At 42.9% G+C, this 23,085-nt stretch overlaps 2 protein-coding genes across 6 annotated transcripts in view; one reads left to right on the forward strand and one right to left on the reverse strand.

Moving 5' to 3' along the window:
* Positions 1 to 5,572, reverse strand: LOC114866996 (FUN14 domain-containing protein 1). Of its 3 annotated transcripts, XM_029169315.1 has the most exons (6): positions 5,323 to 5,572; positions 4,441 to 4,602; positions 2,715 to 2,883; positions 2,543 to 2,618; positions 1,667 to 1,801; positions 1 to 1,333 (listed from the first exon to the last, which is right to left on the reverse strand). In XM_029169315.1, exons 2-6 carry the CDS (start codon positions 4,481 to 4,483, stop codon positions 1,256 to 1,258), a joined length of 501 nt encoding a protein of 166 aa, XP_029025148.1. In that variant the 5' UTR covers positions 4,484 to 4,602; positions 5,323 to 5,572; the 3' UTR covers positions 1 to 1,255. The 3 variants fall into 3 exon arrangements, with proteins under 3 accessions (XP_029025148.1, XP_029025138.1, XP_029025129.1); XM_029169305.2 differs by lacking the exons at positions 4,441 to 4,602; positions 5,323 to 5,572 and adding an exon at positions 3,326 to 3,600 and having other exon boundaries at positions 1,673 to 1,801; XM_029169296.2 differs by lacking the exons at positions 4,441 to 4,602; positions 5,323 to 5,572 and adding an exon at positions 3,326 to 3,600.
* Positions 3,936 to 23,085, forward strand: part of LOC114866962 (histone demethylase UTY-like) — a 22,731-nt gene continuing 3,581 nt past the window's right edge. For 2 of the 3 annotated variants that reach the window (XM_029169250.3, XM_029169257.3), the window contains exons 1-23: positions 3,936 to 4,413; positions 4,551 to 4,614; positions 9,621 to 9,729; positions 9,947 to 9,996; positions 10,822 to 10,880; positions 12,131 to 12,251; positions 12,612 to 12,666; positions 13,435 to 13,469; positions 14,257 to 14,350; positions 14,596 to 14,722; positions 15,605 to 15,703; positions 15,905 to 16,124; positions 17,096 to 17,233; positions 18,833 to 18,955; positions 19,087 to 19,158; positions 19,283 to 19,390; positions 19,893 to 20,276; positions 20,680 to 21,575; positions 22,057 to 22,186; positions 22,273 to 22,378; positions 22,474 to 22,679; positions 22,774 to 22,835; positions 22,932 to 23,006. In XM_029169250.3, coding sequence (XP_029025083.1) covers positions 4,235 to 4,413; positions 4,551 to 4,614; positions 9,621 to 9,729; positions 9,947 to 9,996; positions 10,822 to 10,880; positions 12,131 to 12,251; positions 12,612 to 12,666; positions 13,435 to 13,469; positions 14,257 to 14,350; positions 14,596 to 14,722; positions 15,605 to 15,703; positions 15,905 to 16,124; positions 17,096 to 17,233; positions 18,833 to 18,955; positions 19,087 to 19,158; positions 19,283 to 19,390; positions 19,893 to 20,276; positions 20,680 to 21,575; positions 22,057 to 22,186; positions 22,273 to 22,378; positions 22,474 to 22,679; positions 22,774 to 22,835; positions 22,932 to 23,006 — 3,512 coding nt within the window. In that variant the 5' untranslated portion in view covers positions 3,936 to 4,234. The remainder of the gene's footprint in view (positions 4,414 to 4,550; positions 4,615 to 9,620; positions 9,730 to 9,946; positions 9,997 to 10,821; positions 10,881 to 12,130; positions 12,252 to 12,611; positions 12,667 to 13,434; positions 13,470 to 14,256; positions 14,351 to 14,595; positions 14,723 to 15,604; positions 15,704 to 15,904; positions 16,125 to 17,095; positions 17,234 to 18,832; positions 18,956 to 19,086; positions 19,159 to 19,282; positions 19,391 to 19,892; positions 20,277 to 20,679; positions 21,576 to 22,056; positions 22,187 to 22,272; positions 22,379 to 22,473; positions 22,680 to 22,773; positions 22,836 to 22,931; positions 23,007 to 23,085) is intronic. The other variant, XM_029169266.3, reaches the window with a different exon arrangement.

Consider the following 23,085-nt stretch of genomic DNA (forward strand, 5'->3'; position numbering starts at 1 on the left):
CACATTTATTCTTTTATTTTATTGTTATTATAGACAAAATCAGGCAGCTTCATTTTAAACAGGATTCAACAAAATGTATACAGCTCAAATAAAGCTATCAAAATAATAAATAGAAATGACGAAATAAGAGGATATACATACAAAATGCCATTTGGGATGAACCGTGTATATCACACTAATTCGAAAAAGGCAACAAAATAAGCAATGATGAATCAAGTCATGTGTGGATAATTAATGTGATGATGCACTGCTCTGCAGCATCGTCGTGCTGTTACGCGGACACTACTAAATGCACAATGACAATAGCGAAGGCGTAGGAGTCACAATCGCTGCTCAATTATGCTCTTTACTGGCAGGACCGATGTCTAGCTTTTGATGGTAGTAATTAGGCTACAGCAGATGCTCATCCTGTCATTAAATGGCACCAGGGAGCTAAGGATCGTCAGTTCTGTTTCAAATGCTCTTAGTAGACAAAGTAAAGTAACATATTTAGTCATTAGATGTAATTATGGTGACAATATGTGTTGTATATCAATAGGGATTCCTGTTCATAGTGGAAATATAACTTTGTTAAAACCCCAGCTAGTGTGACAAACTTTTCAATTCCCTTAAATGGTACATAAGCTTGCCAGAACTCTCAGCTTCATGAAAAATACTTCGGCTAAGCACCAGACAGGGGGAAGGTGTCATCTTCCCACTTCACCGCCCTCCATGTTGTTTGTATAATATTTACTCAGGCATGGGTATTTACAGCTCTGCAAAGGAGTTGGCTTTCAAATTTACAATGGCGCTCACAGATGCCAACTTTTAACAACCTGAATTCAACAACCACCAGGCAAATACCAACGAAAGCCTAGGGAATTGTGTGCTAGTTTGTGGCAGCTTGACATATTCAGCAAATCTGGCAAAAATCTATGATGGGTTCCACAGAAGACACTGTTTACAGTACAAATAAGTACACCCCAACTCCACACACACACACCCACCCCCACCACACTCACACACATAGTATGCACACTTCAAATGTGCATTTACCCCTGCTCCCCACAAGAAATAATTAGGTGAACTGATATGAATCATGGTGAGTAGAACACGGTTAATACCACTGTTACAACAGATCATGCTTTAATGTTCAACATAAAGCCCCGTGTTCAGCCCCTTTAAATGAATAATCAGCGCACACATGGTGCCAGGAGGTAAACAATGAAGAGGAAAGTGACCCATGTAGTGATGTGATTCACAGTGTGCAGCAGCTTTATGATGCCAAACCCAGAAAGAAACCACCAACAAATCCGCTCGACAGGACGATGTTCCGCTTTATAAAGTCTGTAGCCTGTGTAGGACAAGAAAAGGGAAATCGATACAAACTGTTGGCATGTTGTTAGAAAAACACTGAGCAAGTTAGGATGAGAAAAATTTAAATAAATCTTAAAATGCACCACTTGGTACTAAACTGGTTAATTAGAAATGGTTACACAATTGTTCTTCTGGTATAGGTGTGGTATGGCTAATAGCACAGTAGAGGGCACTGTTGATTTGTGTATAAACATAATCTTGCACCAACAACAGGGGCAACAAAAACATGCATTACTCTATGACTAACTACATATCAGACACTTAAAATGAGCGAAGAAATGAAAGAAAGAGCTTGCTTTGTTACAGATACCTTTACCTCCTCAATGAATGTGTTTATTTCAGGTGCCGCTTTGTTGGCCTTCTTCTTCAGGTGCCTTTTTGCTTTGTTGACGTCCTTCTCCACCTTCTTCCAGTCGACCTTTACATAACCGCTGTGATTGGCGATCTGAAGAAAGACTTGTATTTCAAATAAATTCTGCACAGGTTTGTGAGGAGTTCTTGCAAAACATGACCTGTTATTTTTTCAGCATTACCTATTTTAAAGGTTCAAAATGTAGCTGTGGTCTAACTCTGTTATTTGACTTTCACAGGTTATGGCCAACTATATTAAAATATGTATGACCTTGATAAAAAAAACATGCAGAATGCACTGACATAACCTTTCATAAGCCCCATGTGAAATAAACTGATTTAAAGAATTAATAATTGTGTTTTCTTTTGAGATGCAAGAACAAATCTCAACACCTGGAATAATAAAAGGGCACAAGACACTATAGTAAATATAACTATAAATAAAATTTGAAAAAAAAAAACTATTTTGTGTTGTAATCAGAACTGATAAATTTAATGTCCATTATCCAGTGTAATCTACTGATAAAATAGTTATGAATATGAATTATGAATGCTGCCCTACATGCAAGGGCAGAATAAAAGAAAAAAAAAAAAACAAACAGAGATCCAAATGTCACCACATTTTGCATGTGAAGCATCATGCTGTGTCATTGTCAATGTGTGAATCTTCTAATACATTTTTATAACTTACTGTAAGACAACATTAATACACAAAAATATCTGATAATAATGATGATAAAGTACAGCCACACATAGATGATGACATTGTTGCCCTGTTCTGTGAAGCCAGTGGCGTCCCACAGATAATTACTGAGACCATAAACCCAGAGCTTACCTGTAGAAGGAGGAATCCTCCACCAACAGCAGTAGCAGCTATCTTCCCAACTCTTTGGAAGAGGTAACCAGCACACCTGTAGACGTGGAGAAAAGCACAATAAAGGGCACTATTAAACAGACTTTCATCAAACAGCATAGAGCACATAAGCACATATATTCCTTAACCGTACCATCCTGTCACACCTCCCATCATCAGCTGGGTGGCCACAGAATACTTCTCAGCGATTGGACCCGAGTTGTTCCCAAACACCCGACTCCACCACTGGTGCCTTCGGGCATATTCTGTCAGGTCCACCACCTCATAAACCTCATCTTCACTCTCTGCATCCTCCGGACCCGCTGAAAGATGATGGTGAAAAGTGAACAACTTACATGCGTTATCATCAGCCTATCACAATAAAAGCCAAGGAGTAAATGCGTTATACCATCTTCATCTCACCTCCTCTCTCTTTTGCCACCGACAATCCTCTTATAATAGCCCAATTTTCATTTTTAGGCTACTGACGGTACGTAAAAATGGATTAATCACAAAGGGTGCGCCTTTTAATCTAGGCTACATTACAAACAGGCACCGAGGGTTGCTTCTTTGTTTATGTCAATGATTGGGGAGGCTAATACTAGCCTGGAAACATGAAAAGCATAAACATTCCCTATTCGGCCAGGTTTCATTTTCACGTTCAACACCATAGCTGATCGTCATGATCGCGGGTGGGAAAATGTACGAAATTATAAAATCAATTATGACAATGGGCCGGTATTTCTACTAAACATAATCACTAACCTTCTCCGTGATCCACCGTCGCCATTTTGGAGAGAGAAGTTATGTCACCAGAATGTTGACAATACTAAGATACGCCCACATTATGATGCTTTGCCACGTCAGTGAAATGCTTAAATCTTGCTTGATTGGGCTCAGCAATTTAGCAACTTTTTTACTAAAATGCATCAACTTTAATTTTGCATGTGAAAGATTTTACGAAATCTCGGTGGGACTTGGAGAATTGCAAACAGGGCTTGCAGAAACGGCTGGAAAGGCACTGCAGTCACTGTTTTCACAGCCAGGGAGGGCAACGACAATTGACATCCAAAATGTCATTACGCATTACTGGCTACGAATTCATTTTTTTTGCCTTGAAGAATTTGTTACAGTTGACAGGAACGCAACGCTGGCCACTTCATCGCACACGCGGAACAGTCAGTTTCAAACTATGAATATTTTTCAACGTGCATCCAGAATAATTGCGCAGTTTAATATTGGTGGTTTGCAGAGAAAAAATGAATGTTTAAGAAAAAAGAATGATATAGCAGGAAAGTCATATGGTAAGATTTGGACGGTGCTATTGGCTGAAGGGGGGAGAGGGCGTGGCCACAGCGGCGCGTGGGTTCGCTTGGGTGACACAATTATAACAACTTTATCTTCGCGGCCGAAACGTATTTTATTGTCAAATACTCACATATTGGATATTTTACTTAGTCGTTCGCATTTAAATAGCAGCACAATATCACTTTGTGATGAAAAATGTGACGTTTGAGGAGCTACCCGGAGAGCGCTTCTATCCCCCCGAAAGGATTTACTATATTGAATCGCATCTTTTCAACCTGGGAAAAAGTTTTTGATCAATTTGTTTTCTTCACATTTTCTTCTTTGATTCGGCGGAGCGAGCCGTTAGTCCCCGCGTCGCGATTTTCCATGCAATCGTGCGGTGTGTCTCTCGCCGTTGCTGCCTGCGCTGCTGCTCGGAGTCTCGGCTCGGCTTCTTCTAGTGGTAATGAGGGAAAGAAAATGGCGGCGGGAAAAGCGAGTGAAACAGAGGAGGACTTTCCGACACTGACAGCCCAGGAGAGGGACAGTTTGGTCGGGATCGACAGGTCGGAATAGTCACCCCGTGCACATACATGAACGCACACTTGAAATTTTTATGGTTTTCTTCCGTTGCATGTCGAAAATGTCTCCGAGCAGCTCTGCAAGTGATACTGAGCCGCCTATGTTGTCTTCTTGCTTGCAGCTCACTGTTTGGATTTCAGAAGCTTCATGAAGATGGCGCCAGAACGAAGGCCCTGTTGATGAAGGTAGCGAATTTACCATGATGTGTTTTACAACCAAGCAGCACTCTTATCCACGAGACTCACTCCGAGTCGCTAACTATAATGCACGGGACGGAATTTAGCGAGCCAGGGTGTACGCAAGTGGCCCACTCGCTAAGCAGACCAAGGCCAGCTAGCCGCAGCCCCTCTTTAGCCAGCCAGCTAGCTTGCTAGTTAGCTATTCTCATCCGATGAACAGCGACCCCGCACCTGCGGCCACACTCTGTCGCTAACCAGGAGATCCGACTAGCTTTGGCTGCCTTCATTTCACATATGTTAGCATTTGTTATGTTGCCACACGGCGCCGTTGGTTAGCTGGGCGACAATTCCATACAATGTGTATGTGTGTGGAGTTGTAATTTAACCACCAACAACATAACGTCGTCACGGTTTTGGCGTAACGTTAGTACACCGATTAATGCAACCGTTGCGCTCCGCCGAGGAAAGTTTCATGTGGCCCCAACATTGTTTCACTGTGAGGCTTTGACTCTTGTGAGACCTGAAGCACATACGCGCTATTATCTTGTAATAACGCTGGTGGAAGTAACGCCAACGCCGTAGCCTTCCCCGGCGTGCACCAAACGCGGCGTTACGGTATTAAGGTTAGCTGGTGTCACTGTCAATTGCGTCGGCGTCTGGTTCATCTTGTGTCGGGCTTGTTGTGGTGCCAGTGCATCGATCAACTTAACTTACTTCGGCTCGTGCTCTTGTCGCGTTTTTCGTTCGGACTCGCGAGCGAGTTGACAAACGTTACAAGTAACGTTAATGGCTGGCTGCCTGTCCAAGATGGCGGGACATGGCGGAGTGACACCGATAGCTGTATGACCAATTTGATATAAAATGTGGCTCTGGGTCGCTCGTGCGCTGCAGAAGCAGGCCCCGAGTTTTCGTTGGGGTTTTTGCTCTTTGTAAAGTTGTGCTCCCCGTGTCGACCTAAGAGGCGTCAGGGTCCTTTGTTTACAGTTTCCATCGCCCCTGTTTGGCAATGCGTGCGATCTCGGACGAGGAAGCTCCGCGTTAGAAAGGGCCCAGTTCTACCTGTGCACGAAACACTGCTGTTCTAACAGAAAGCGAAGGCAACCGCGCGCGTCTCTGCGTCGAAGCGTGCGCGATGGGGAAGATGGTGCTTGCTCGCAGCTCGTGGCGTGACGGGACGTCCACGGGGCTGCTCGCTAGGTGGTGTGGGATACCAAGGAAGGGCAATGTGGCGATAGCTCCATGCAGGCAGCACGGACCACTGGCCATAGTTGTAGGGAAGCAAAATGCAGCCAGGGCATCGGGCCACGTTAAACCCGTGCTCAACTAATAATTTTGCGCCTTTGGCATCAGGGTGTTGCTGGTGATATGGTGGCTAAGTTGACAGCGTTTGACATTTCTGTGAGCCAGATCCTCCTCCTACCGCAGTACTCTGTATTTGTGCGAGCTTTACAGGTTATTTGAATACAGACGTGATCCTGTTTAGGTATGCAACAGGAGTCTTACCTTTTATAACAGAACCTCACAGTTCTGTTATACATAAGCATGCCACAACTAGGCCCTCCATTTATAGACTACACAAGTTAATACATAGCCTACAAATGTCGTAAGTGAGATTTAGTAAGTGTATTTTCCCACTAAACAGTACTAAATGTGACAGATCTGCTCTAAATATTATACATATTTATTGGTCAGTGCTGTTATAACCTTGCAGGACATTGTAGACATCTTGCAGCATAAATTGTGCACCAAAGAAGTACATTTTCCCATTTGCACATAGACAGTGCACAGTCTTTTAAATGATGTGTCTGGATATGAAGCGATAAATGAACAGCGTGAAGGAGAGACTGTAGTATCACTATTATGCCGACACCAGGATATTAAATTAAATAAAACACAGCATGACATTGGGTGACATTACTGATTACCAGCTCTGTATTTTAACCCTTCTAGAGATTTGGCTTCATTGAGCTTATGTAAAGACTTGCATTACAAACATTTATTTGTGGCACTTGCAAATTAATTTGGATGCGCCCTCCCAAGCAATTAGCATCAACTATGTCACACTCCAGTACGAAGTATTATATACATGACTTTTCTGAGGCATATTCAACTTATATCAAACAAGTATGTTTAATATATATCATTTTTGCATTCTTGATTTTAATAATTCTATATATTTCTTTCTCTTTTGGTGACTTCCTCGTTTGACACTGCAGTAGTCTTATCGCTGCACCATTCCTCTGTCTACATGCAGACAACTGTAGGTTCAACATTACTGACAGAACTAGGTCACTGTATCACCAATAATAACTAGGTGGCAATGACGTAAACATGGAATACCTGATGGGAAATTAGTTTTCAATTTGCGCTTATTGTTATGCTGTGGGTGTGACAATATCAGTGTTAACCGTACTTATCATTGCACAGTGCTGCTTGTGACAAGAAGTAGGGTGTTAGATTTTAATAATGATCCTGTCATTGTGCATATTGGTGCTTCTGTGGGAAAAGTGTGTGTGCATGAGGTTGTGGAGATCATGTTAAAGATCTGCGTGCCAGGAATTAGGACTGCTCTCGCTTTGGCACCAGTGGGGTGCTATGCTCTGTGTCTGACCTCTCTTCTGGAAGAGTTAAGAAAAGTAATTTGCAGAGTGTTTCCTGCAGGGATTAATAAAGTATAACTTAAATGATTCGTATCAGTTATTAGCATGCATGTCATTCAGAGAAGTTGTCGACTTTTGACATATTAATAATTTGAGCCTGTGTTTGTAAGTCGGTCATTGTGATGTATTCACTTAGACTATAAATGATCAATTTTTTTTACTCTGTTAAATATTCTATATGTTAGTGACCTAACATCAGGGGGCCATTCCCAGCAGATATGAAATATGTGAAGGACTGGAGAGATGTACTCACTCAGATGTCCTTGGTCACTAATGCTAACCAGGTCATTATGCACCAGAATTGGTCCTCCTCTGGTCTTGTTTTGAGAGTTTTGAATAAGATGCAATGCACTAAATATAAAACTGACCAAAACAAAGAGGACTAGTAGAAACAGAGCATCACATAACAGTTGTAGCCAGTGTGATAATTAATAATCTTTCTAATATGAGAGATTTAACAGTGTTAGTTAAGGTTTGTGTCTACAAACTAGCTCCTTTTTAAAATGAAGGACATGTCATTAGAAAAGCATAGTATTAACTTATGAGTGTGGTTTGAGACACACCTGTGACTTGAATGCTCAGCTTATTATTATTATTATTATTTTACAGAAACCTCTCAATTAGACTAAAGTGTAATGTCCGCACTCATCTTCTTCCAGGAGTTCAAACCATAATAACTTGCTCATTTTGTTTACCGACTGTTTCACTGATTGGGTGTGAATGTATGTGCATTCTTTGATCTTTTATGTGTGTTGTGATGTTGTCATCATTTTACAACAACATTGTTAGTGATTCATGTTTTTGCATGTGCAGTGTAATTTTCTTCACTCCCTGCCCACAACGTAGCTGTTTAGTCCCTTTTGTACTGACCATTTAAGGTGGGTTTGCTGCATCAATACTCCACGTCACTGTGCTGTGTAAAAGGTACCAAGCCACTATGGGTGGTCTGGGCTGACCTTCATTTAAGCTCCCGCAAGAGGCGGTGTTAAATGAAGAGGCGAGTGGGCTCCACGGGCTGTTTAAAAGCGGGTGTTGAGACCACCTACAGTACCACTGTGCTTGTATATCCTGTGAAAGTCTCCCACAAACCCTAGAGGAGAAACTACATGCAGATTCAAACGCATTTGTTATACATTGTGTTAAGTATGTTAATGATTCTAGTTATCAAGCAGGCACAACCCTACTCTGGAGTTGGGGAGACTTAGAGGACCATAGTGGTTGGTTGAAGGCAGCAGACGTAGAGGTTATACACGTTTACCACAATAAAAGGATTATGTATATACAATACATTTGGTTTACTGTGTACTAAACGTCTACATGGCATGAGTCCATGTTTACTTGAGTCTGACAGTTATAAATCAGACTGCATCAAAGTTTGTTTATTGTTTACTGCTCATAAAACTAAAATGTGTACTATGATCCAGCTCTTTGAGTTTTCCCTTCTTTTCCTCGGTCATGCAGCTACCTGTTTTAAATGAACAAATGGTACTCAGCACCGGGGTCCAATTGGGTAATCAGAGTGTCAGGGGGGGTCACCCTTGAATGTGTTGTTGTGTCAAGCGTATATCGACTGCGTGTTCTTGGCTTCTACCATGTTGGACTGCTTGTGTAGGTTGAGGATGTAACCTGTGTCTGGATTGTTGTGTTTCAAGCAGTCATTTGAGAAGTTTTAGACAGTCCCCTGACTACGGTATTAATAAGGATGTAAACAATACATTATAAGAGTAATTATGTTGTAAAACCTTTATTGTACTGCGCCGTCCATACATGCAAGTGTTGCTGAACTGATAATTAGGGCAAAAGGCGTAAAACTCTACCCCTTCTCTTTGTAATGGCTTTTTATTTTTGTACATTAATCATCAACAAAGCCGCAACTGTTTACTGCAGGTAGTATAGACATTGGTGTAAAATTATTAGAAAATAACTTAATAATAATATAGATAATTAAAGAACTAGCCAGTAATCCTGCCTGCGGCTCAAACCAGGTTGTGTTTTATAGAAAACCGACAAATTCCAGAGATGCAGTGCGAGTATCTCTTCATCAGGGCAAGACGTAATAGTAATTATATATCTTTTCAAAAAAAGAAAAGCCCTTGAGCACAAGTCTTTATCTACTCCATTCCAGTAAGTTGGTCCAGGGCTGATTTTTATCTTCTGCAAAGAATTTGAGTCTGCTTGGACAGACACAGGGAGGTGACGTCAGCTATTCTGTGACTTTCAAAAGTTTAGTGTGACATTTCTCTCCAGGATTTTCTCTCTCTACTTCTGTAGGGCACCCAGACGCTTACATTCTTATCTTTCTCATTTATAACCGCGTATATCTGATAAACACTTCCTTTATCATCTTCCCAGGCTGTTCGCTGCTACGATTCGCTCATCCTAAAGGCTGAGGGCAAAGTGGAGCCTGAGTTATTCTGCCAGCTCGGCCATTTCAACCTCCTCTTGGAGGATTACCCTAAAGGTAAGTTATGTTCTGTCTAAGCTTTAGTTTTGCACTAAAGCTTTAATTTAGTTGCATTGATTTTGAATTCATTTCTGTGGATTGAACAATCTAAATCTTTACTCAGCAAAGGTTGTTTGAAAAAAAAAAAGCATGCACATGGCTCTTATTCTTTTTCTCAATGAGTTAATGTTGTGGCATGGATTAATTCTCAACTTCCTTCTTCCTTACATAACAGCATTATCAGCATACCAGAGGTACTACAGTTTACAGTCAGACTACTGGAAGGTAAGAGCCTCACATAGTTTCATGTTCACTATGCTGCGCCATGCATTATACATCACATTCATGACTACATGGGAGCCCTTTTTCTGTTGTGTATGTGTAGTTTGCTTATTATCTTCCTCCCTAATTAAATAATCCCTTTCCGAGTTTATGGCCACATTATGGGATTTCGAGTTAATAGTCGCAATTAAGCTTTAGAGCTGCAAAATTTTGCGAAACATCCTTTAACAAATCTGGTAACTGTGTAATTAAATTCTTGTTGCCTGAGCATGACTTCAGTGTTTGGCTTCAGTTCACAATATATTATATATTATCTTATTGATAATAAGCATAATAATTGATTACTATATATTACTATTACAAATGTCGTTCAAACTAAAACCCAATGTGTTTTTTTTTTCTTTCAACAAGTCTAGCACACAAACTTTCTCATTCACTCACTGATACTCTCACATGTGTAAATTACGAGCACAGTCGCACCATCTTTCCCACACGTTTACCCATTTGCAGGAAGTTAATATGGTCTCAGTTAGGTTAGATGTCGGTGTGAGATGCGGTTTCAGGTTTCATACTTGAGTCATTTTGACCTGTTTTCCTTTGTGGTGAGATAAATCACAGGTTGCTGATTACGATATGTACCGAACGGCACATACTCCTAGTATGTAAAATTGTATGTAAATGAGAACACGTGCCGTTTAGTCTTGATGATTGTTAGTATGTCTTACCACACCAGGAAATGTATGGTTTTATGCTTGTCCAATCTCAGTTTCGATTGCTTGTCCTTTAACCTTTGTCATAATGACTTTCCACCTTTCTCTATCCGTCCAGAATGCTGCCTTTCTGTATGGCCTGGGGATGGTCTACTTCCACTATAATGCCTTTCAGTGGTGAGTACAAATGCATTTCTGGTTTTATGATTTAGTAGTGTCCATGTTAACCTTTTGCTCCCAATTGCAAGTGTTTTACTGACCATGGAAATCCTGCCAATATTACTTAATAATGTAAATTAAATATTCAAACGTAAAGTTATTATGTACACTTTACGTTAGTGAGGCTGTTCTTCTTAGCCACTCCCTCACAGCAAATCAAATAGTAGTTGTTTTGTATTTAATTAAGAGCCACAAAACCTAACAGTCAAGCAGAAATAATTGATATTTTTCTGATTGATTAGGGAGGGAAACCACACTCTTAACCTTTTATGAGAATATCTCTGTAGTGCTGTTAGTACTGTTCAATGAGCCCAAGTCTTAGACATCACCTCTTCTCATTTAAAAATCTAAATTTTACCAATTAATTTACTGTCTTAAAGACCAAAGTGATGGATAACTTATAGTAGGTGTGCATTTGAGAGTGATAGCTTCTTCAAGTTTTGCTGTGTTGCCAGTGGTCTCAGATTATCTTTCTTATACATTGTGCCTGTGTTATTAGGTACAGATGAATTTGAATTTTAAAATTGCTGTTGCAAATAATGATCACAATGAAACTGTTGATTGGGCAATAAACAATGTGCAGTGGAGAGTCTATTCAACAGAAGTTACTTATCCGTAGAAGAGCTTCTGCCACAAGTATTGGAGGGTTCATTTGCAGTCTGTATATGCTTTTGCGTGTGTTGCTTGCAAGCTAAAGATCTGCCTTTGAATGACCCTGTCCTGTGTTGTTTCCATGGTAATGGCACAACCAGGGAGGACTCACTTGTGGTTGAATTACTGGTTGTCAACCTAAAACTCTGGACAGATAAGTGTTAGGATGCCAGCCACTAGCCATTGTGCTCAGTTATTTTCAGATGGCTTTTGCTACAGTTCTTGTCAGCCTTTCCACACCACAATATTGTAAAGGAGAATAAAAGATGCATTGTTTGGCTTTCTCTTGCAATATTAATTTATTCACGCTAGTATCAGGCAAAAGCCATAAAATGGGATTTAAGTATTGTTACTGTGTTTGGAACGTTCTTAGTTTTTATCTGGAGAGATCACACTCAACATAATTTGAAAATAAACATGATCAGCCAGAATGTGCTGAGCCTTAGCTGTGTTTTAGGTCTTTGCCCCTGAAAGAAATATTTCCTGTTAGGGTTACCTACAGTATGTTTTATTTTCTGTTGTCTTATGTGTCTTCATTCTTCTCACTTTCCTTGCAGGGCGATCAAAGCATTCCAGGAGGTGCTGTACATTGACCCGGGGTTCTCCCGGGCCAAGGAGATCCACCTGCGTCTGGGTCTCATGTTCAAGGTCAACACAGACTATGAGTCAAGCTTAAAGGTGGGGCTAATCTACATCTTCAAACTTTTCTGTGTGAGAACTGTCAAACGTAACAGTTTGATTGAACTTACTCTAACTCACACCAATTGTGTAGATTGAAAAAGTTTTAACCTAGATGACATTTCCAACACTTCTATGGTGGATTCACAATAAAAACATACCACTGCCTTCACTGCAAAATGCGTTTATTATAAGACACAAGAAATTAGTTCTCTGCAGCAATTTTTACACGTCAAGGTAAGGTTACTGCTGAGTGTATGAAAAAGGAGGGGGCATGATAAGAGATTATTTTGTTCATCCAGTCATGGCAAGGTTTATTTTTTGAGCCTTTTACTGATTTTCACAACTGTTCCCTTTCAGCATTTTCAGCTGGCTTTGATTGACTCCAACCCCTGCACTTTGTCCAAAGCTGAAAGTAAGCAAAATGTATAATGTATTAAATGTTATGGCTATATTAAGTGATAAAGTATTTTTAAAATAAAAGTATAACAATAGCTATTTAGAATAACACCTCATCATTGTTATATTTTCTTTGGATTACATCAATTTAATTGATTTGGTAAAGTCCAACAACCCTCCACGTGTAATATTGGAAATAAAAGCTCCAGCGTCTCTACTACCTGCGTATATAAATAACAACAGCAGCCCTTGTGTACAAAGTGTGTCCGATTATAGTTATCTACATGGGCTTAGTGCTGGCATTACTTGATATGCTGCTTCCATCTCATCGCTCCCTCCTGCTACCTGTTACCTTGACGACAGCAATATCCAATTTTTGCGCCCTCGCTGTTTGCCTTTGCCTCATTGTGTCCTCCTCATTCCTATTCTCACGTATATGCAACAAGGGCAGCCCCCGTCTTTCTTCCCCTCTCTCTCTCCCGCTCTCTCTCTCTCTCTCTCTCTCTCCATCTGCTGAGAGTCACTCAGGCAGCTTAGATCAGACACTGCAGCGCTCCAGACAAAAGAAGGTGCCGCCAGGAGCACAGCTACCTATCTAGTCTGGTGCACTTAATGTAGACAGGCAACCTTGGGTTTCTGGCTCCAGTTTATTGACAATGCAGCACTACCTTCACATACTTGAAAAGACAATGTGGAGGACTAACTCTGTGAAAGGGTAGGAACGATCTCTTTTAAATACTAAATGCCATCTGCCTAATACGTTTCCTCTTCTTTCCTTTTACAGTTCAGTTCCACATTGCTCATTTGTATGAGATTCAGGTAAGCGCTCGCTTCTTGAAGTTCATCTGTGCTCTAGTTGTGTTTGCTCCCAAGGACACAAGACATTTGTTTTGTTTTCCTTCAGTTATTTATAATTGTGAGAATAAGGGCTGAATGTGCTTTGACTGTCAAACATTAAGGGAGCATCTCGTAACCCAGCTGCCGCTGTAAAAATCACACGGCGTCTGAATGCCGGGAAAGCCCTGGCTTTTGTATTTTGAACCAGGTGCTGACAAAGTGAGGAGGGAGTAGGGTGCATGAGTGGGTGGCAGTTAGGAGGGGATATTACGCTCAGCCGATCGATGGGGGTTGCCACGGAAACAGGAAAGTCTGTCTCCCCCTCTTTTGTATGCCGGTGGTCTCTCTCTCTCTCTCTCTCTCTCTCTCCCTCTCCCTCTCTCCAGTAGAGAGGTACAGTAGCTCTCGCCTGCTCTGGGAGAAGCAGTGCTTCACGACTAATGTGTTTCATTGTGCTGTGTCAGAACACAGCACTGCAGTGGAAGCCTCAGGCGTTTAATCTATGCAGCTATTGAGAAGCAAATCACTGGATGCAGTGTGACTATATTAAGTGGTGGTGGACATCAGAATTGGTTATTTTCAGTTTAGTTTTTAAGCTGTATGAGAACATTGGATTTCTATCTATGACTGTAAACAATGATTTCACTTCGTTATTTGTCTTTTGTTCTCTCTGTCTCTCCTCACCACTGACTCAAAAACCCCACTCCGTTCCCTTCTTGGTACATTCCCCCCTCCTTGCTCGTTTTGTCCCCACCGTTCACTCATGTAGAAGAGATATCGGGCTGCCAAGGAGGCCTATGAGAGCCTTTTACAGACTGAGGATCTTCCTGCACAAGTGAAGGCCACTACCCTGCAACAGCTAGGTAAGGACTGTTCAGTAGAAATAGAGTAAAGTGGGTAAACAAGGGAATCCAAGATATCTTTAAATGCAAAATCCACAATTGAGTCACAGTTCGTAAGCAGCAGTGCCTGGTTAATATTTGTAGCTTTCAGCCGTGTTTTAGAACCAGCATTTCCACGCAGTGTTGACCTGTCGTCAAACATCATAAATGTTGCAAAGCTGGAAATGTTCTTTGTGTGAGTGACTGGTTAATTCGCTGTTTTCCAGGCTGGATGCATCATACAGTTGAACAGCTTGGAGACCGAGCCGGCAGGGACAGCTATGCCATCCAGTGTCTGCAGAAGTCTCTGGAGGCCGACCCAAATTCTGGACAGTCTTGGTACTTTCTTGGCAGGTACGTCACTCACCCATGCACACCGTAACCTGCTTGTTTGGTGCCTTTTAAAAGTTGCATCAAATATTGTCTTTATGTATTAGGATATATTAGACAATGCTAGGCAGTGTTCTCTGGCATGTTTGCAGTGCATCTGAGATGACGTCACCTTGAACAGTTAACAGTAATTCCGGTGAAGATCTTCTGATATTCATCAGTTAGCAATTCGGTCAATCAGCTTTTTCTTGTTTTGTGCTATGATCTATCCTGCGACTCTGGTGAAGCGGGCCTGTCTTTTATTAAGCAGGTATTTGTCACGCTTTTTCCACCAAACCTGTTCCATGCCTGGTTTAGAGCCACTGTCTGATTTCAAATCAGTTGTTTGCAGCTTAACAGCCAAGAATCTCAACCACACAAGCTGGTTCCAGAATGACATCCTCTCTGTCCTCTGCTGATAGCGCTGGGGGCTGGACTATGAGGCCAATAAAGCTTGGTCAAACGCATAAAAAAAGCAGTATAGAATTTTTTAGTTGATTGTATTGCATGAGTGTGTGGATGCAACTGTAGCCTGGAACAGTCAGGAGCTGCATCTGTAGTTAGATAATGTGGTGCTTGTTTTTGTGCTTGGCTTTAGTAGTGCTGTGACAGCAAGAAGTGGGTCAGTGTTGGCTCTCTAGACTGAGAGCAGCAATCTGGGTTTTATCAGATTCTCAAATTGTACCAGCGTTGATCTAGCACTAGTCTTCTAAGCGAGGCCTTAAATGTTTCCGAGTCATTCGGCTACATGAGTGAAGACAGCCTAATAATTGCTTCTTCAGAACAAATCTATGAAATTCAATCCCATGAAAAGAATTACTTTTATTGTCAGGACTTTAATGTGAAGCATGTCTGTTTCTCCTGCAGGTGCTACTCTAGTATTGGCAAGGTCCAGGATGCCTTCATCTCCTATCGGCAATCCATAGACAAGTCGGAGGCCAGTGCAGATACCTGGTGCTCTATAGGGTAAGATGATTTCAATCGCAGCAACTAAACAAACTTTTTCAATGACCCACGTCTATTCTTTTTGTTCTCACTCTGCCTAAAATGTTTCAGTTTCGCTCTTGTTCTAAAAATAGCTGTCTGGTTATTTCTACGGAACTAGAAATCACAAATTTTTTTTTACCTTGAAAAAGTTATTTAGTTTAACATTTCTCATGTTCTCAGGGTCTTGTACCAGCAGCAGAATCAGCCCATGGACGCTCTGCAGGCCTACATCTGCGCCGTGCAGCTGGACCACAGCCACGCCGCCGCCTGGATGGACCTCGGCACGCTGTACGAGTCTTGCAACCAGCCACAGGATGCCATAAAGTGCTACATCAATGCCACACGCAGCAAGGGCTGCACAAACACCGCCGCGCTAACCCACCGCATCAAATGTCTGCAGGTGAGTGCAGGGAAAAATATACACCCGGAGGCGCTCATGACTTGTGTCTCACATGTAACCGTACACTTAAAGGCAGCTGTGTGTCAACAGCAGTTTGTAAAGGTGTGGTACACGTGTCAAATGTGTGCGCGTGCACACACACATACATACACAAACACAGACACACTAATCCACCGCCAGCATGGATAGCCCTAAGGGAAATAGGTGGTGCGCGTCATGATGGAAGTCAGTGACTGCCCAAATTAAAACAGACTTATTTGAGGTGTCCTATGGATAATGGGCAACATTGATGAGTGCCACATATTGTAGAAAGGAAAACTGTTGCCACCATTTTTAAGTAGTAAAACTATCTTATTGTGCAACTTAAACAGGGCTCAGAGAAGTGCTACGAAGTGTTTGATACATGTAGTGCAAGCTGCTGGTTGCAGCATCCTCCTCTAAAGCAAAAAAACTCCAACCTCCTTTGACATCTCTGAGGCGACCAATCATCTAGGAGTACCAAAACCATCTTCCTGAAGGTTTAAAGACCGGGGGGTTCCTAACAATCCCCATGATCATATGTTAATTTATCCATCTTTATTTATGTGTGAGCAGTGTCATTTTCCTTTACATATGCATGAAGGAATGTTGCATCTCCACCAGTTCAGTTACGTTAGCATAGTTTCATAGCATTAAGACAAGCTCAGTGGCTTGTTTTAATGGACTTGTGACCGTGTTTAGGATTACTGTTGTCCTACTGAATGTCATCCAGGTAACTATACCTCTTGTGTGTGGTGGATCCTACATGACTTGGGGATGTTAGCCAGCCAAGACATAAGCTTGTTTCCAGCTCAGCTTCACTTCTGTGTTTATAACCTCTACCTTTTTTATCATTGCTGATCATTTCCTTGTTTTGAGGTCATCGTTATTTAAAATAAAGCCTTGTATTTTTATTATTTTTTTGTTTTTCACGTCGTTTTCCATTCCCCTAGGCTCAGTTGAGTAACCCCCAGCTCAGTAGCCTACAGGGTAAAAGTAAAATGCTCCCTCTTATTGAGGAGGCATGGAGTCTACCAATCCCAGCTGAGCTAACCTCCAGGCAGGGAGGCCTGAGCAGTGCACCACAGCAGGTGAGAGACCAGATAGAGCAACTTACACCTACCTCTCCCCCCTCCTTCCTCCCCCTGTCCCTTTTGAATCATAATACGCACACGTACCTGTAGGTCAATAAACTGACTGTACGTACTAGTGGCTAACACTTGAGCTTAACTTTCGAATTTCCATGCGTGTGTGAGAATGCAAATGCACACGTTTAAAATAATCTCTAATTAATTTAATTTTTCTCATTGCAACATCAATTCAGTTACACTGATGGAGACCTTCACTCTATTGTTTCTCCTTCCCACTTACGGACCGTTAACACCAACTGCCCTATTTTAACAAGCTCTTGCAATATTCCCAGCTTTCTCTTGTGGCACCTGTTATGAATATGAAGGTCCAGCCAAGTGTTACCCATTCCTTCACTCCCCTCTCTTATCCACAGTACAGCAGTTACTCGGCTTCACCCATCACACTCAAGAACAAATCAACAAAGCACTTGTGCCAGCTTCATTTATTTGTAGTTGTTCCTAATTGAATTTCTCCTACATTTATCCTATGCTGTTCAGGATTACAACCCTTTTGCTTTGAACCTGCCCACACTGCTGTTTGTATGCATCTCCTTTGGTTCAGACAGGGATAGGTCTAATGGCATTAAAGCGCTATGGCTGTGTTTTTCATTCTCGTACTCATGTTTGGCCTTCGACCCTGCCCAGTGTGATCTGTGAAGTCGTGCTGCCGCGTGGTGCACCCTGACTTCTCGTTGCCTTTGTCTATTCTATCAAACTCCACTCGGTAGTTGACCTTAGCTGTCCTGCAGCTGTTCGTGAAGCCTCAGCAACCCCCCCTAGTGTTCCATTACCACTTCCAATTCCATGACTACAGACAAGTCATCCATGCTTGTGTGTGATCATTGTTGTGCTTGTGTTGACTTTGTCACCGGAGTACGTCTGTTTAGCATTTTCGACTTGGTGAGAACCACTTCACTGTTAGCCTCTATTCCAGCGTTTATGGGGACATATTATGGATGGATAGATTGAAAAGGGGTCAGATGTGAATACTTTAATCTGACAAGGAAATTGTACTATTACACACTCGGGTAGTATTCAAGCTGTGTGTAACGTTGCTCTGGGTTGTGCTACGTTACAGCACACTTCCTGCCTCTGCCTTACTGTCTGCTGAAATGGCAATAAAACGCCTCCCATGAAGAATGATTGTGACTGCTTGGATTGCTGCAGATGTTTGATGATGTCTAACAAGCATTCCTCTAAATTAGAAAAAACCTTCCAGCGTTGTTGTTGCCCTACGAAGCGGCATCCACAGATACACCGGAATGTCTTACTTGTTTATTTAAGCGCCAACTCAGAATTACAGATATATATTTTTTTTTCTTTTTTCTCCCCCTTTTCCCCTTCCCCTCTTGCCGTACTTTGTTTTCTGCCTTTTTGTTGCTTGATAAACGTGCTTGGTTTACTCCCCTCACCCCAACTCTCCCTTAATTGCAATTTGTATTCTCCATTGTTTTTGTTCCCATATTTTCTTCACTTTCTTTGTAATACCCTTGTTGTCACCCTCCTTACGTTTCTTTTGCTTTCCTTTGCCTGCTTTCTCGCCATCCCCCCCCCTTGCAGGCTTGTAAGCCTAATCACAGTGCAGAAGGCGGGGGCTTGGTCCAGTCTCTTCCCCCTCACGTAGGCCAAGCAGAGGACCAGTCATGCCCATCGAAAAGGAGGAGAGCCTCCAGCCCTCCTAAGGTAAATGCTGCCGTTTTCCCTTTTAGCTGCTTGTCTTCCTGTTAGCAGTCAAAGTTGTGCCATTTAAAGCTTTCGTGCTCAAGTAAATCACCACTTTTTAATTGTCATGTATTTTATTTTAACCTCTACAGGGTGATTCATGGCCCAGTAATCCTGCACAGCAGCCAGTTCCCAACTGGTACCTCTCCCCACAGAAATTACAGGTTGGTAATTTCACATTATCCAATTTTCATACTATCTACTGTTTGATCTCTGTCCTCGGAGCAGAGACTGCAGCTAGTTTGAAGGCTGTGTGAACTGTGGGTTTTGTTGTATTTCTATTTGCAGCTGCTGGAACAGTTGCGGAGTAACCGGGCAAGCCTGAAGCCCCCTCAACTTCAGATGTTGGAGCAGCTGGAGGCTCAGCTCACCATGATGCAGCAGCATCAGCACCAGGTAAAACAACAGTAGCAGATATCGCATAAAATGTTTATTATACATAAATAGTGCTTCCAATTCAAAGTTAAAAACATTTCTAAAGATTATAGTTTAAAAATGTATGCTTTTATGAAAATCTGTGTAGACTGTACAGTTATAATACAGTGGCTTTCATAAGATCTCAATCCCCTAAACATGTACTGTGAAGCTGAAAGGCTAAAGTGTGCTGTTAGAATAAATACACTCATTGACAGTGTGTGTAAATACTGCACAATTTAAGGGCTTTATGTGGCATTCAGACCTGACTTGCACCGCTCAAGTCCTTTTCATGATGTGTTGAGGCGCGTGTAGGCTTTAAATCGCTGTGGTTTGGCACGTAATACACTACGGGTGCAGGACCATTTAAATTTTGATCTAAAAGTAAGATTGTGGTTGTGACTAACTGATTTAGTGCACTGATGTAATAAAAATGATGCACCTAATTGTAAACCCCCGTTTTAAGCGTGTTTATTTTTTACAGATGAGACAGAATGCCTCAGGAGGTCAGGTGCGCCCTTCACTCCCCAACGGCCCCACTACCAACTCGCTTCCCTCCCCCAACCCCAGCCTTCACCCCATCCGCCCCCACATGGGACCTCACCGGCCCCTGTGCCCGCCTCAGGCACTGGCCAATGGGCCTGTGGCCCCCGGGACACATGGATCATCAGAGACTCTGCCCGTGGGTGATACTAGTAACAGTAGTAGTAATAATCAGCCAGGGCCCACGGCCACAGGACCCAATGGAGATGTGCCTTACCTGCAATCTGCCGGCAGCGGAGATGCAGCCCTGCTACCTCACACCTGCACAAGCACGCAAACACAGGACGCAACGCCGCACCAGGCCCTGCACCTAAACTCTTCTCAGGTAAGACGCCAATCACTGCTGCTGTTTGTCCAACACCTGTAACAAAGCTTCCCCGTAATGCAAATACGAGAAACTCCCTCTGTACACAATTTGCTTGAATGCTCCTGACCTGCTCGACTGAAGGAAAAGAAATTAGAAAATGAACTAAGTGCTTTCATGAAACAAACTGGGAAATGCGTCATGTTTTTTTTTTTTTTATTCTGTAAATTACTAAATTAATTAATCTATGCAACAATTGCTAGGCACACTTCCAATCAATGGAAAGGAATAATAAGAATGCAGGTAACAGCTGTATCAGTAGACCAGTATGGAGTATACAGTCAGCATTGAAATGTTGCAAACATATTGTTGATAAACATGTGTTCCGTTTCTGCTTTTAAAAGTTGTTCTCTTGCTTGTTCAGGGCCTTCAGAAGGGATCTGTTCAGCATGCGACGGGGTCCTGCAGTGAGGGGACCTCCCCTCACCCTCAGACCCCCAACTCCACCACCCCTGCGCATCCCAACAATCAGGTTGGACATTCCTCTAACACCCCATCGCCACGGCAGCAGCCTCACAACCACCTTCCATCCCCTCCCTCCCTCCCCCACTCCTCTACCTCAGGTGGAGCAGCACCCAGTGCATCTGCTACCAAAGAGAGCAATCCCACAGCCACATCCGTTGGCAACGGAGGCTCTGAAGGCAAGACGCCATCGCCACTGCCGGCAGCTGATGGCAAAACAACACAGGCAGATGGCCTAGCCAATCACGTCCAAGTGGGGGATGATGCCAAGGAGGAAGAAAGTGTTGAAAAGCCAAGCCTTAGCGCAGACAATCCTAGACTATCTGCCCTGCTGGCAGGGGGGAAGGGTCCTGAGCAGGACGAGGGACTATCACAAGAGACTGCATCTGCAGTGTCCACCACACCCGAGTCCCACAAAAAAGTCAACAACATCCACCCGGCTGTCCTGCCCTCCACCCCGCTCGCCCAGGGCAGCTCGGCTGCTTCCTCGCCCATCTCTGCCATATCCACCGCCACGCCCTCACCCAAATCATCAGAGCACACCCAAACGGGTGCCCACAGTCCCGCCACCACCACCACCACCACTACCACCACCACCGCTGCCACATCTACTGCGCCAGCAGTGAATGGTAATGGCAAAGGAGGCATCTCCGAGGACTCTCAAAGCCCACTCAAAGCAGATCCCCCCACAGTCACCAGCCCTAAAGCTACGCCTCCCCACGGACACAGCTCTTCTTCATCATCTTCGTCTTCAATATCCATTTACTCCAGCTCCACAGATGTACTGAAGGCCTGCAGGTAAAACTTAGAAAGTAGAGGAAGAAAATGTGCATAGCATAAAAGAAAAACACACGACACACATTGCGTGTTCTCCAAAATGTCTTGAAATTGCCTTTGTTACTCTGGTAGCTGTGTTAACTGGTGGTGTAAATGAGCACAGACCGCCTGCAGCATGCGGTTTGTTTTGAAGATGTCTCCTCCCAGTGGAATTAAAGTGGAACTACACAACAGTATGCAAATAATTATGTAACTGTAAACAACACCCGAGGCTACTGGGCAGTCTTGTTGCCATGCAGATAATATTCTGCTCAGATTATTCAGACGAGTAGATTTATCTCTTTGATTGCATTTTGTTTATGAAATGGAAAAGTAGCTTTTTTTTGTCTACGCATGATGCAGTTAAAGGGGTTGTCACATACTGCATCGAATGGCAGTAATTGTAGGTGTAGTAAGACTCTGCATCATTTGTTAATGTACCATTTGCCCTTTGTAAATGCAGAAACCTGGGTAAGAACGGTCTGTCCAACAGCAGTATCCTCCTCGACAAGTGCCCCCCTCCCCGCCTGCCCCCTGCACCCTCACCAGCCCTGCCCAAAGACAAGCTCAACCCTCCCACACCCAGCATCTATGTGAGTACAACAGTGTGTTACAGCTTGGCACTTTGCACATCTGCTGCATGACACAACGTAATGAACCTTATCTGTGTCTGGACCAGCTGGAGAATAAGAGGGATGCCTTCTTCCCCCCGCTGCACCAGTTCTGCACAAACCCCTCCAACCCTGTCACTGTCATCAGAGGACTGGCTGGAGCTCTCAAACTGGGTGAATGATTCAGTCATATGACAAAAACGATCCCACACTTGCCACCACATGAGTAATTTCCTTTAAGACCTAAACAAGTGTGCCCTTCTCTGCAGACCTGGGTCTTTTTTCCACAAAGACGTTGGTAGAGGCCAACCCAGAGCACCTGGTAGAGGTCTGGACTCAGCTCTCTCAGCCCGCTGATGAGAACTGGGACCCGAACGGCACCAAGAAAATGTGGCGCTGCGAAAGCGCTCGCTCCCATACCACTATCGCCAAATATGCCCAGTATCAGGCTGCTTCCTTCCAGGAATCTTTACGGGTTAGTTATTAATTGATTCATTTTAATTCAGTATGTTGTTCGTCTGTAGCGTTCTCTGTTTCTGTTTCACTGTGGATTTTTTGTTTGTTTTCAGGAGGAGAATGAGAAGAAGGCACTAAAAGAGCCTTCAGACACAGAGCCAGCATCAGCAGAGAGGTACAAAGTGATGGTCTTTATTAGTTTTGACAGTTTTATGGCATAATTTCATTTAAAACTCAAGACTAATTGTAAATATTTGGCTTGATTCATAAGCGCTGCACGCAAACGAAGGGGGCCGTTAAAGCACATCAAATTTGGAACCAACATCGATGTGTCGGACGAAAGGAAGTGAGTACTTAACACACAACTGATCATTCTGGGGTGCTGTGAAATCCTTCCACGACTTTCCTATGACCTTCTTCTCCAC

Source organism: Betta splendens, chromosome 2, assembly GCF_900634795.4.
Source record: "Betta splendens chromosome 2, fBetSpl5.4, whole genome shotgun sequence".
NCBI lineage: Eukaryota > Metazoa > Chordata > Actinopteri > Anabantiformes > Osphronemidae > Betta > Betta splendens.

Coding starts and splice junctions, on each gene's coding strand:
- LOC114866996 (XM_029169315.1), bottom strand. CDS start 4,483: ATGCAACGGAAGAAAACCATAAAAATTTCAAGTGTGCGTTCAT. Junction 2,619..2,714: donor ATGGGAGGTGTGACAGGATG/GTACGGTTAAGG, acceptor CCACGTCTACAG/GTGTGCTGGTTACCTCTTCC. Junction 1,334..1,666: donor CATTCATTGAGGAGGTAAAG/GTATCTGTAACA, acceptor TGTCCTACACAG/GCTACAGACTTTATAAAGCG.